This window comes from Chelon labrosus, assembly GCF_963514085.1.
Source record: "Chelon labrosus genome assembly, chromosome: 17".
In the NCBI taxonomy this organism is placed as follows: domain Eukaryota; kingdom Metazoa; phylum Chordata; class Actinopteri; order Mugiliformes; family Mugilidae; genus Chelon; species Chelon labrosus.
In genome coordinates, this window is record NC_140350.1 from 8,004,889 (window position 1) to 8,017,666 (window position 12,778).

The 12,778-nt window shown below is 45.9% G+C and overlaps 1 protein-coding gene across 2 annotated transcripts in view; it reads left to right on the top strand.

Moving 5' to 3' along the window:
* Positions 1-12,778, top strand: part of med13a (mediator complex subunit 13a) — a 68,025-nt gene that overhangs the window by 50,062 nt on the left and 5,185 nt on the right. For both annotated transcript variants that reach the window (XM_084564887.1, XM_084564888.1), the window contains 13 exons: positions 1,922-1,952; positions 2,417-2,538; positions 2,771-2,861; positions 4,096-4,307; positions 4,746-4,942; positions 6,992-7,914; positions 8,032-8,199; positions 8,724-8,947; positions 9,167-9,356; positions 9,689-10,103; positions 10,235-10,466; positions 11,079-11,270; positions 12,041-12,264. In XM_084564887.1, the coding sequence (XP_084421013.1) occupies positions 1,922-1,952; positions 2,417-2,538; positions 2,771-2,861; positions 4,096-4,307; positions 4,746-4,942; positions 6,992-7,914; positions 8,032-8,199; positions 8,724-8,947; positions 9,167-9,356; positions 9,689-10,103; positions 10,235-10,466; positions 11,079-11,270; positions 12,041-12,264 (3,221 nt within the window). The remainder of the gene's footprint in view (positions 1-1,921; positions 1,953-2,416; positions 2,539-2,770; positions 2,862-4,095; positions 4,308-4,745; positions 4,943-6,991; positions 7,915-8,031; positions 8,200-8,723; positions 8,948-9,166; positions 9,357-9,688; positions 10,104-10,234; positions 10,467-11,078; positions 11,271-12,040; positions 12,265-12,778) is intronic.

Consider the following 12,778-nt stretch of genomic DNA (forward strand, 5'->3'; position numbering starts at 1 on the left):
CAGCATCCTCAGCAACGCTGCACTAAAAATAACGGTGCAATCACTTTCTACATCCTCTTCTTCTGTCCAAGTCTAACCGAACAGGAAACCATTCCTGAATCACCATTGTTATTTGAGCCCACGGGAACACCAAATACTAAGCCTGTCAAGTTTCCTCTAAGTTGTTAAGTTTTTCCTATTTGATCTGCCCTCTTCCTACTTCCCATCCTCTCTGTATTCTTCTGCCTCTGCCTATGCGTCTGTGGCTTTTGGCTCCTGTTCCAGACAGGTGGCACCTGTTAGCTGGTACTGCCCCCAGCTTCGAATGGGAGCTTCAGTGTGTTTGTGTCTGTCGGGGTCTGCGTGTTTGCAGCAGTCTTCCCACAGCCACAAACCTGGATCATTGAACCATTAAGCCTAAAAAGCACTCAGACTTTTCCCTGCTCCTGTGGGTGATGAAGACCCTGTTGTACTCCCCCCAACCTGTGCTGGAATGTCGGGGTGAAGGGAGGTCTCTGTGGAGTAAGGAGTCCCCAAAGAGGAGTCTGTGCAGTGGAGCTCTTCCACCGTCTGTCTGCTTTGTGTGGTGTGTGTGTGTAGACGTGTTGATTCCCTCACTTCCCTGATTTTTGCTTAAGCTAATATTTTCACTGTGTTGGAGCTGCTTCCCCTTCGAAACGTTTTCATTAATGGAGATGCAGTGTACTTCATATCTGGCTGGTGTTTTATCTGAACTAGAATTATCTCCCTGTGATTGAGGAATCAATTAGATGAAATAATTCTTCCCTCTCTCTTCGTATTGTAGTGGGTCTGGAGCCCAACCAACATTCTCTGTTCACTCCTCATCAGCTCATTAAAGCACTTACCTGCGACTCACTGTAAAGAGCCGAGATCTAGTGTGAGCCATGCATGAGCATCAGGCAATGATCTTTAAATTGGAGAGCTATTGACCGCGCTGTAACGGGCCGTCATCTGATCACCATACCACTGCATCGAAGAGGTGCTAGTGCGTCTGCTGAAATAAGTATAAGATGAATACACAGGAAAAAGCCCTAGATGAATGAGGAAAGACGGGGAGATGGAGATTGAATGTGATGGGATGCTTTCATGCAGGCAGCCTTGGAGTCAGGCTAGCTTTTGCCATACGTAAAGACTGCACACACATTTTCCACCCAAGGCTATGTTATTGATAAGGGGTTAAGGCATCGTTGCCACCTATAGATTGTGGCCTTGGTGGGGATGTTGTGCACTGCTGTGGATTGGGCCTTTAAGGGAGACAGATTAAAGCCCAAGTTACTCAGAGAAAAGCCCTGGAGCGTAATGAAATCAATGGCCAGGACATAACATTCCTGTTCCCCCGCTAGAACTGCTCAGCACACAGTGTACACACAACCCCACCATAAGAGCGCACACTCTCTCAGAAGGCCAGCCCTACCAGATATTGATGCCTGGGTGGGAGCTTAACAGGCCGTTCCTTGGATCATGATTTCACTCTGGTCTGCTCTGGAAATCTCATTTGCCACAGCAGAGGCATGCTGTCCCCTTTGCTGTTCTTCTCCGTCTGTCCAATACTCTCTCTTCTATCACGATTATTCTCGTTATTTTCCACACTGATTGGAGAAATCAACATCTTTTGTAAATTTAATCTGGCTGGTCTCTCGTTGTTGTTTTATTATTATACGTATAGTTTCATAATCACAGTTCTGGGCTCAAAGGATTTCACACACCCACATTTTAACACAGTAGCGAAGCAGATTTTGCTCAGCCAGGTGCCCCCATTAAGAAGACAGAAAAGCTTCATTGATATGAGAGCGCAGTTTTATAAACAAGTTATCCGTCTAAACTGCACATCGAGAGCTTTGTTTAACCAAATATTTTTTGAGTTGAATTTTTGGTTGCTGGTCCTTTCTTCTAATCCGTCCATCTTACTTTTTTTTTACAGGGTGAAGACGGAGGAGCAGGTCAGTCAGATGGTAAGGAGACCCTTTATTTCCCAACATCCACTTGGCTGCGGTCAGAATCTCTAAAGACCTAGATAGTGACACCAGGGTGAAAAAGTTATCTGTTGGTGTTCATTCAGATTTTGGGGCAGTAGCATACGGAATCATTTTCATTTCAGCAGCAACTACATTCATTCACTAAATAAATAAGATTCATTCCCAATTATTTTTAATTGAAACCCCAAAGAACAGATTTGTCATGCCATGAGCGTTTCAGTAATTGAATTTAGAAGAAAATCTACTTCCTGAATTGAGTTAAAACAGGAGTGAATCGAAGCCATCCTGGGTAGTCAGAATAAACAATCACAGCTCCAAGCAAGATGTTTTGCCTTTTATTGAGTTCTCAGGCAGCCGGAATCCACTTGTCGACGCTGAAAGTTCGAACTTTGAAATATTTAGTGTCAACATCAAGTACTTTTGTGTGTGTGTGCGTGCAGATGCTCAACGTGCAGCTGCTCACAACCGCATGGCCTCCATCAGCCTGATCCACGAGACAGACCTGGTGGTGTCCATCAACGACCTGGACAACCTCTTCAACTCGGATGAGGATGATCTGGCGGTTAGTACAGTTCACACTGCAGTGATTATCTTATTACACAGTGTGCTTTGGCACGTGTGTCATGCGTGTGTTCCCACTGGCATTCATGTACCAGAACGGAATCTCCACTCTGCCCATCACCAGCTGACTCTCACTTTCCACTGTGTGATAGTGAACTACACCCCCCACAGGTGTGAGAAATGTAACAGCAATGATCAGAGGCTGAAAGTTTTTTTTTTTTTTTGATCCACAGCCTGGATCCAGACGACCGATGAATGGGACCGACGACAAATTTGGCAACAAGGAACCAAAGCCATCCACTCTGGACCCCGTATCCTGCATTAGTATGTATCTCTCCATCTGTTTCTTCTGATGTCTGTCTCGCTCTGTTTTCCCTGAACACTGATGTACCGTGTCTGCTTAAACAACAAGGATGGATTTACCTCAAGTGTTAATCTAGAATCAGATTTGTCACACCTGGGAGCCCCTTGAAAATTAAGAATGGCACATTGAGCTTTTGCCAGGAGCCACTTCAGCTTTAACCGTAGTATTCCCCATGCTCAAAATCTGAGCTAAGTGAAATGGCATCAAGTCCTTTAGTACACTAAATAAAATTAATTTTTTCTCTCCTCAAGCACAGGTCGTGCTCACACTTGGCTTCGCCACCTAGTGGTGAATATTATGTCTGTCATGAACTTCATAGTCTCGTATTAGCTGAGAGGCATCCTGTAGCTGCTGTCCAGTTGTCTCTGTTGTTACTATTCTGCAGGATCTCCAAGCTTTCACACACCAGAGCCTTGCCTTAACTGCAACTGTGTATTGTAAGGCTTGAGCTCAGGGACACTGATGCAGAACTAAAGAGAATTTAAGGATGCAGCATATTTCTTCTGAAGCAAATTGGTCTCAGGTCAACCACTGTCTTTTAGTTTTATGAACAGGAAATGCATAGTCCTAAGTTTTGCCTTTTACCCGAAATGGTTATTACCTGGATGTATCTTGCAATTCCAGAATAAAAACACAATTTGAGAATTGCAGAGCTTGGATTTGGTTCCCTACATCCCTGCTCTTGCCATCTTTGCATTTGGCTTCCAGGAACCTGTCATACTACTGGAGGCTTATCTTATGAAAATTACAAGCATATGAGCTGCATAAAAAGCTTGTCTGGTGTCTGTAAAACGTCAAGAATATATAAAGGAAAATGCCAAGATAACTTTCACAAACCATGTAAACATATCATCAGCTGTGGGAGGGACGCCTGCTTAGACTAATACCCTGTATTCATTTGTTTCATATTTCCATGCAGCTGCCTGTGACAACAACATGCTTGTCATATTTATTTGCAGAATGATAAATCGTACATTAGCAATCGTCTTGGCAGAATGTGTACTAACGCTGAAAGCTTAAAATAATACATCTAGCATTGAGTCATCCAGATTATGCACATAATTGTTATCTTGACAAGTGTCTAACGGAGCTGTTTGTTGGTCAGCCTACATATAGGAGACATCCTTCACGTCTCCTGCTCTTCCTCTTTAAACACGCATATACTGATCGCCTCTTGTTCTCCTCTTCCACCAGGTTCAGCAGACCTGCACCAGATGTTTCCCACGCCTCCCTCCCTAGAGCAGCACATCATGGGCTACTCACCCATGAACATGTGCAGTAAGGAGTACGGCAGCATGGAGCCCAACACGGGCATGACCACGCTGGACGGCACCTCATCTCTGGGAGGCCACTTCAAGATCGAGGTGGAGGAGAGTTTCTGCAGCCCCAAGCCATCTGAGATCAAGGTAGGTCACAGTTTAACCTTAACCGTGGACATTTACAGATGTGATTTACATATTTTAAAATTTAGGAGACATAAATAAATCTGTTGTGAAGTCAGAAAAAATATGTTTGCTTCACCATCAAAGAAATCCAGCTGTGCATCCATGCAAATATTGCAGATCACACATGCGTGATATTTCATTTTCTACAGCATATCCGAATAGAAAGTAGACAAATGCTCTTTGTCAGGTGTAAGTACTGAACTGAATGTGATTGAAATGAAACACAGATGTTGTGCTGATGGGAATATAAAGTATCAAAGCAATACCTTGATTTATTTTCTGAAATTTTTCTACACGTTTCCCTGTGCCGTCAATTCCCCGAAACAAACGCTTTCTTTTTTCAACTAGGATCTGTAAGGATAATTATTTTGTGCTGCTTTTTTTCTGTCCATCTTGTAGGACTATTCTTTTGTGTACAAGCCAGAGCTGTGCCAGACGTTCGTAGGCTGCTCCATGTTCGCTCCTCTTAAGATGTTGCCCAGCCAATGTCTCCCACCGATCAAAATACCAGAGGACTGCATCTATCGATCAAGCTGGACCATGGGCAGGGAGATTCTCAACCCCGTGCCTGTAATGACCTTCTTCAATAAGGACAGGTATGCTGCTGTAGTGAGATATTTAATTGACATTATTTCCTTTACTTTGATGCACCACCGTCCACGCTGCTTCTATGTCTCCCTTTTTTTTTTTGTTCTTTCTGAAGTCTTTCAAACCAAATCGACGTTTCAAAGTTGCCTTATAATTTATCATGATGATCTGGGCAGAAGGTTACTGAAGAACTCTAATTTGACTTGCAGAGGAAATGCCAAGGCTGTGCTGGATTGGTTTGCCTTTTCTGTGCTGGGAAACTCACACACATACTGATACTTTGCTCTCTTTCTGTCCACACACCCTCCGGTCTCTCCCTGGACGCCACAGTAGCAGGCAGCTCAGTTCTCCATGCATGGCTGCCTCAGGCGGAGCAGGGAAATGAGTGTAAAATGCCTTCTTGGTTAAAGACGAGGATTATAACTGGAGTGGTGCGATAGGCCGACAGAGCGGCTCCATGCCACCTCTCTGCTCATAGCAGCATGCTGTCTTCAGTATACCTGTCACACATACATCTCTGCTACTTTCTGACATTTCTCTTCAGCCGGTTTAAGAATAATCTCAAAACAAACCTGGTTTTCTCCTATCGATTTTGTACTTTCTCTAATAAGCCTGATTGCGTTTATATGAGCTGATTTATTAGACCCGTGCTGATCTATATTTGAACTTGCTACTCTTTCACTATGACGCACTTCCTATTTCAGTTTTTAACCACATCAGCCTTACTTTGTGCGCTTGACTGAATTTTATTGCATGAAATGCACAATAAACTGTTCAGTTTACAACAAACTGGCCTGGAGCCGAAGCCAAAGCATTTCTCCAGGTATAGCAGTGATTGAAAAAATATGGTGACTTATAAGAAAAGGAGCGACACAGTGTTTTTAACTGAAAAGTAAACCGTCAGCATGCAGTTTATCCAACAGGTTTAGGCCAACTTTTACACGATAGGTAATAAGTGTGTTTTTAGCAGAGCCAATTCTAATATCTATGGGGTTATATTACTTAGAGCATTTCTGTGTTAGGTGAAAACAGCATGACAGGAAACATATCTCAGGCCAAGCTACAAAGCTGGTCTATTTTAAACGTGTGTCAAAACTGTAATATGAGGATGGCACATTATTTTTTTGAAGTGTTGAACCCAAGTGTTCAAAAAGCGATCGATAAAGATCTTATAATGTTGCGCTGGTGCTGCAATTGCATCTGTATGCCATGGAGAGTGAGTCCTGGCTGGAGAGAGACTTGTGCTGGGACTTCCGTCTAATGGGCCTGTGCCAGGAGTTGTTCCCCCACGTACAGCTAGGGACATGATGTGCTCACCCTCCCTCCCCCTCTCCTCTCCTCTCCTGCTCTCTCGTACACGCACTTTCTCTCCCTGCTTCCTCACAGTTGCTTGCCAGCCCAAAAATAACCCTTACCTCAGAGGGCCGCTTGTTGAAATGTTTATTGAATGTCTTTCTCTCCCCCTCTGCTTCTTTTCGCTGCCCGCTTCTCGCTCCCTCTCTCCCGCATTCTTGTTCTCTCATGTGTAAACATGTGTGCAGTCCAAGCCCACCCTGCACTGCTTTCGTAGTGAATGTCGCCGTGCCCTACTGCCTTATTACTCCAACTGTCTTCACAAATTCAGGGAGACTGTTAGATAACGGTATATTGTTATCTGAAGTAATGTACTGGATGTTGCTGTTCAGGGACCCAGGAAAACAGCTATGTTCTCTGTACTAGTACTAGTTGTGTTCCTTAGACAATTAGACAATATATCAAACTGATGGTGCTTTATCCAGGGGACCCATATATGAGATGATTTGATGATGTGTTTTCTTTTTATATGGGATGTTATAGTTTTAACACTAGGTAAGAAGTATTTGTTCTTATTTATGGCCTAATAGGGATACTTTAATTGTCCTCTTCGCTGGGGATCACAAGAATCCATATAAGGACCCCTGGACAACCCATAGGCCCGTTGTAAACCCCTAAAATGTGCTGTTGTGGCTCCGCTGTCAGACATTCTTGTAGTTCTGGTACCTTTTCTAATTCATGTCCTTTAATGTGTCTGCCCTCAGTAACATCCCCAGTGTGGGTAGCGCCATGGACCAGGACTACAGTCAGACCTACACCCCTCAGACCCACACGCCCATCATGTCAAACAGCGCTCCACCAAGTAACAGCGGCGCGGGCATTCTTCCTTCACCTGCCACCCCGCGTTTCTCTGCCCCCACCCCACGTACGCCGCGCACCCCACGCACGCCTCGCGGCCCCTCCAGCGTCCAGGGCTCACTCAAGTACGAGAACTCGGATCTTTACTCGCCAGCGTCCACCCCCTCCACCTGCCGACCGCTCAACTCGGTAGAGCCGGCCACAGTACCCTCCATCCCCGAGGCCCACAGCCTCTACGTCACCCTCATCCTCTCCGAGTCGGTCATGAACCTCTTTAAGGACTGCAACTTTGACAGCTGCTGCATCTGCGTGTGCAACATGAACATAAAAGGAGCTGATGTGGGCGTGTACCTGAGCGACCCCATTGGCGAGGCCCAGGAACCCTGTAGCTGCGGCTTCAGCGCCGTGGTCAACCGGCGTTACGGAAATGGCTCGGGTCTCTTCCTGGAGGATGAGCTGGATATCATCGGCCGGGGGTCAGATGTCAGCAGAGAGGCAGAAAAGCGCTTTGAGGAGCTGCGGCTCTCGTCGTTGGAGAGAACTAGCGTCGGGAGGGGAGACCGCATCCCAGACGAGCTGATTCTGCTCCTACAGGACCAGTGTACCAACCCCTTTTCACCCATTTCAATCCTTGACCATGACATTGTGACGCGGGGGCCAAGCGGGGTCCGTGTACCCGCCTGTGTAAGGGTGGAGGAGAGGGACTACCACAGCGACTGCTACATGGCCTTGGAGCACGGCAGGCAGTTCATGGACAACATGTCAGGTGGCAAGGTGGACGAGGCGCTGGTTAAGAGCACCTGCCTGCACCACTGGGCCAAACAAAATGGTGAGAAACAAAGCAATCTACTGAGAAAAATTATTCTAGTTTAGGAGCAAACAAACATGCCTGTTGGTGTCTGATGTGATTAATCTTTAACTTCCTCTTCCCTCATCTGTTCTTCAGCAGTGGATGTGAGTGCGCTGTGTTCTCAGGACGTGCTGCGGGTTCTGATGTCCCTCCAACCCGTACTACAGGACGCGATCCAGAAGAAGAGGACGGTGCGGTCGTGGGGCGTTCAGGGTCCCCTCACCTGGCAGCAGTTCCACAAGATGGCTGGACGGGGCTCTTATGGTAAAGCTGGAGAAATGTACCTGCTTAAAATACACAGTTCTGACTGGATCTTTGCTGCTACCAAGTTTACTTGTGTGGAACAGAGTTTTCCAATAAACCTACAAAAAAGATTTCACTTTAAATAAGAATAAGAATCCTTGAAATATGTCCTTTAAGTAAGACGACCAAAAACTTTTGATTGTCATCTTGGGCACAGAATTTGTTGACATTATTGATCAAACCCAAGATGTGAAATACTTGGTGTTCGGGTACATTCTGTCTGGGATGTGTGTCTCTTCAGGTAGAAAAACTCAGAATGTTGTCAGATCAATAGGCTGTGTGGTCCCTCTGCTGTGGTCCAGATGTCAGCTCTGTTGGGAGGAGCTGTCAGATCATTTAGTGACCCCACATTCTGATGGAAGGAGGGCGAGGAGCTGACACTTTACTTGTTAACAATACTCTCTTCTTATTCTGTCTTATTTTGTGTCTCTATCACCCCTTTGCTTTCCCTTAATGCTTCTCCTGTTTCCACATTATTCCCACAGGCACAGACGAGTCCCCAGAGCCTCTGCCCATCCCCACTTTCCTGGTGGGTTATGAGTATGACTTTGTGGTCCTGTCTCCGTTTGGTCTCCCGTACTGGGAGAAACTGTTGCTAGATCCCTTTGGCTCCCAGCGCGACATTGGGTACTTGGTTGTTTGTCCTGACAATGAGGCCTTGCTTAGCGGCGCCAAGAGCTTCTTCAGAGACCTCACTGCTGTTTACGAGGTATGCAAACCTTTCCGTGTTGGAGCTGTCTAAATGTATTATGCTTTTTTTCCCTTCATTTTTTGCTAAACTGATTCATGAAAAAGCACTGCATCAAATATCAACTGCAGCGAAACTCGACTCTATACTTTGACCATTTTCAAGTAAAATTCCATTTATGTATCGGTTCATACACTCACTGTCACTGACACGTTGCGTCTATTTCTGCCTTTTTCACAGTCATGTCGACTGGGACAGCACCGGCCCATTTCCAAAGGCTACCCTGATGGCATAGTCCTCGTCGGAGGCAGCGGAGCCAAGAATCTGGTAGATCAGCCAGTCAGCGATTGGTTCCTCAAGGCTGCCAGCGGCAACAGTGACGCCTTCACCAAGCTCAAACTCTATGCACAAGTGTGTCGCCACAACCTTGGTACGTGTCATTTAAACTAGCAAATTTTTAAATGAGAATTACTGCGTGACCCCTGGTTCTGCGAGTGTTCAATGAGTTTTTCAGTCGGCTCTTTCATTACTGAATTTCCACCTTCAACACCTCTTGGCATAGTTGCCATTATAATATAGCCTGTGAAAAGACTAGCTGGAGAACCTTGATTGCTTGAAAGAAAGCAGAGCTTCAAAATGCCAAAGAAATGTGATCGGCGTAGGAGGATGTTAAACTGAGTATCGTTTTTATGAGTTTCATTGACTATCTCCCAGTATGTTTCATGTGATTAATAAAAGTCGTATTTCCGTTTCACACCTCAGCTCCATACCTCGCCTCACAGCCATTAGACAGTTCCCTCCTCACACAGCCCAGTCCCGCGCCCTCGTCCAACCAGTCGTCATCCACGCAACTGTCAAGCTCCGCCTCCGGCGCAGTCAGCCAACAGGGCTCAGTGAACGCTGCTGGCTCCTCCGTTCCCAACAACAGCACCAACAGTGGGTCCGGAAATGGCTCTGCATCATCCAACAGCCTTGTGACATCGTCAGGCCAGCCTGGCAGCACAATACAGTCTGCCAAGCCAAACTCTTTCCCCCCATTTGGGAGCATGGGCAGCCAGGGCCAGGGAGGTGGCCCCCAGAGTGGACAGCTGGGACAGCAGGCTGGTACCCAGAATACTGGCACCTCAGGGGACAACTCCAGCAGCCAGGGACAGGGCCCCACAGAGCCTCCTGAAAGGTACGGCATAACACAAAACCTAACCTTGAATGTGACACGACCGTTAAGAAGCTGTGTACCAAACTAAAAACTTGAGCTGAAAGTATGGTAAGTGTTCTAACTCTTGTCTACGTGCTCCTCTGTTTCTGTAGCACTTTGGAACGAGAGAAGGTTGGCGTGCCCACAGATGGCGAGTCCCACGCTATCACGTATCCACCTGCCATCGTTGTTTACATTGTGGACCCCTTTAGCTACGAGGACGTCGACGGTGGTCCCGGGCCGGTACCGGCTCACTCCAGTGTGTGGACGCTGGGTTTACTACGCTGCTACCTTGAGATGCTTCAGTTCCTGCCCCCACACATCCGCAATTCTATTTCTGTACAAGTAAGTAAACTTCCCTGGACAGTGCCATTTATATTGCTGACTATTTTATTTCATTCTCACGACTGGCACCACTTAAGGTGTATTCAGTGTTTCTGTGTCAGCTCCCCCCTTAATGGTTAATAGCTGGTCCTCTGTGGCTGCTAACATATCCATCCTGCTTTTCTGTATGGACAGATACATCAACAGTTTAGCACATCTGAAGAGCAGCCACTTCACACTGAGCTCCTCGTTTAGAATCCACATTTCACCACTTTCATTAATCATCTGTGATGTGAAAACATACTTCTACACCGAACAGAAACGAGTCTCGCTCCTTCTCTCTTTTGCTTACTTCACAGCTAGCTTTCTTAGCAAGTAATTTTGCATCATGACTTTGTAAAATAAATCGCATTTGTACAGTGAACTAAAAAGATTTAACTTCTTCTTCTCCTCTGATAATAGCCCTGTGTGCAGTACAAATGCATACAATATGTTTTATGTCAGCTCTATAAAGAAGTGTCTTCTAGTTTTCCATTTTTCTCCAAAACGTAGCTATTGCATTGTTGGAGATTGTAGAGAGAGTGTTGTAGTTTGGTCACCCGTGTCTAACTACTTGTCTTTTTTTCACCTCAGATTGTCCCGTGCCAGTACCTGCTGCAGCCAGTACGAGGTGAAGACCGCCATATCTACGCCCAGCACCTCAAATCCTTGGCGTTCTCCGTCTTTGCCCAGTGCCGACGGCCACTTCCCACCTCCACCAACGTCAAGTCGCTGACGGGCTTCGGCCCGGGCTTGGCCATTGACACTGCACTGAAGAGCCCGGAGGTAAATGCAACACACAGCGAATTCGCTGCAGCTGAACTGTTGTAATTGCTGTGACATAATCTATGTGCAAGACAGAGACCGATGTTAGCATGCAGCTGCAGTTCAGCTCTTTAGCTGATAAGTAGCAGGTCCCCAGCTAGGTTCCTCTGTCCTCTGATCGATAGGCAAACAAAGAGAGGCTGACACTGTGGCCGTGCAGCGGAGTTTCATTTGCTTACAGCTTTCCAACCAGACATGAACCTGACCTGATATGACCCAGCCTCTAGTCCTGGCTTTGTTTGGTCTGCCAGTGGAAAGAAAGAAGGCAATGGGATAGAGAGGTTTAGTGCTAACCGTTCTCAGTTTGTTTATTTGTTTTTTAGCTGGACCTGGACCAAAGGAACATGTAACCCTCTGCTTGAAAGCTTTCTTTCTATTATCTTCTTGGCTGGCTCCCTGAGACCTTTATAATGGGATCTTGACTCCTGGTTTAGACGGGAGCCGATTCAGTTGACTTCATACCTCGCTGCAAACACTACCGTTTCTCTTTACACACTAGCAAATGTTGAACAGACTTGCTGGCAAAACTAGGATATGGATGGGACAATAGAAGAGGGACAGTGGCATTTATGTCTAGTAAAGATGTCTAAAATGCCACTTTAGCAGCAGTTAGGATTAAAGATTGTATTTCTTGTGGCTTTTTTTGCTCATATGTCTGGAGCAGTTCTATTTATTTGGGATGTAAAAGGGTTGAACATTTATCTTGTATTCTTTATCCTCCCCATCTGCAGAGACCAGAGTGTCTACGTCTGTATACACCTCCGTTCATCCTAGCACCCGTGAAGGACAAGCAGACAGAGCTCGGGGAGACATTTGGAGAGGCGTCGCAGAAATACAACGTGCTGTTTGTAGGATACTGTTTGTCCCACGACCAGCGGTGGCTTCTGGCTACCTGCACTGACCTGTATGGGGAACTCCTGGAGACCTGCGTCATCAACATCGATGTGCCCAACAGGTGGGATTACAATCAGCACCTCATTCAAACCAAACATCTTCACTTTACCGTACAGTGCACATTACTTGAAGCCACTTGAAGTTCTTTTGGCCTTTTCTCACACTGAGAATTTAAGCATCATCAAACTCAAATATGTTTTAAAGTTTAGTAGATTTTTCAGTTTGGTCTGTTGCATTTGTCTGAATCTCAAACACTAAAAGTGCTCATGCCCGTCGAGGTTTAAGAGCAGTTTGACATCCTTCTGCACAGACTCAACAAATGACTGCGACCTTGCAAATGGTGTGTATCAGCTATTGATGACACTCCAAATGTGTCTGCTTAGTATCTAAACTGTGATACCTGCATCTCTTCTCACAGTAGCTGTCAGATGATAGCCGGGTGTAGCCCGACTTAGGAATTTGAGTCTGGTAACACTCCATTTGAATTTCATTATAGGGTGTGTTTCAACCAATACAGAGAAAAAATACCTGTGTGTGCAACTAGTCCTGCAACTAGTCAGAGCAACGAAGTGTGT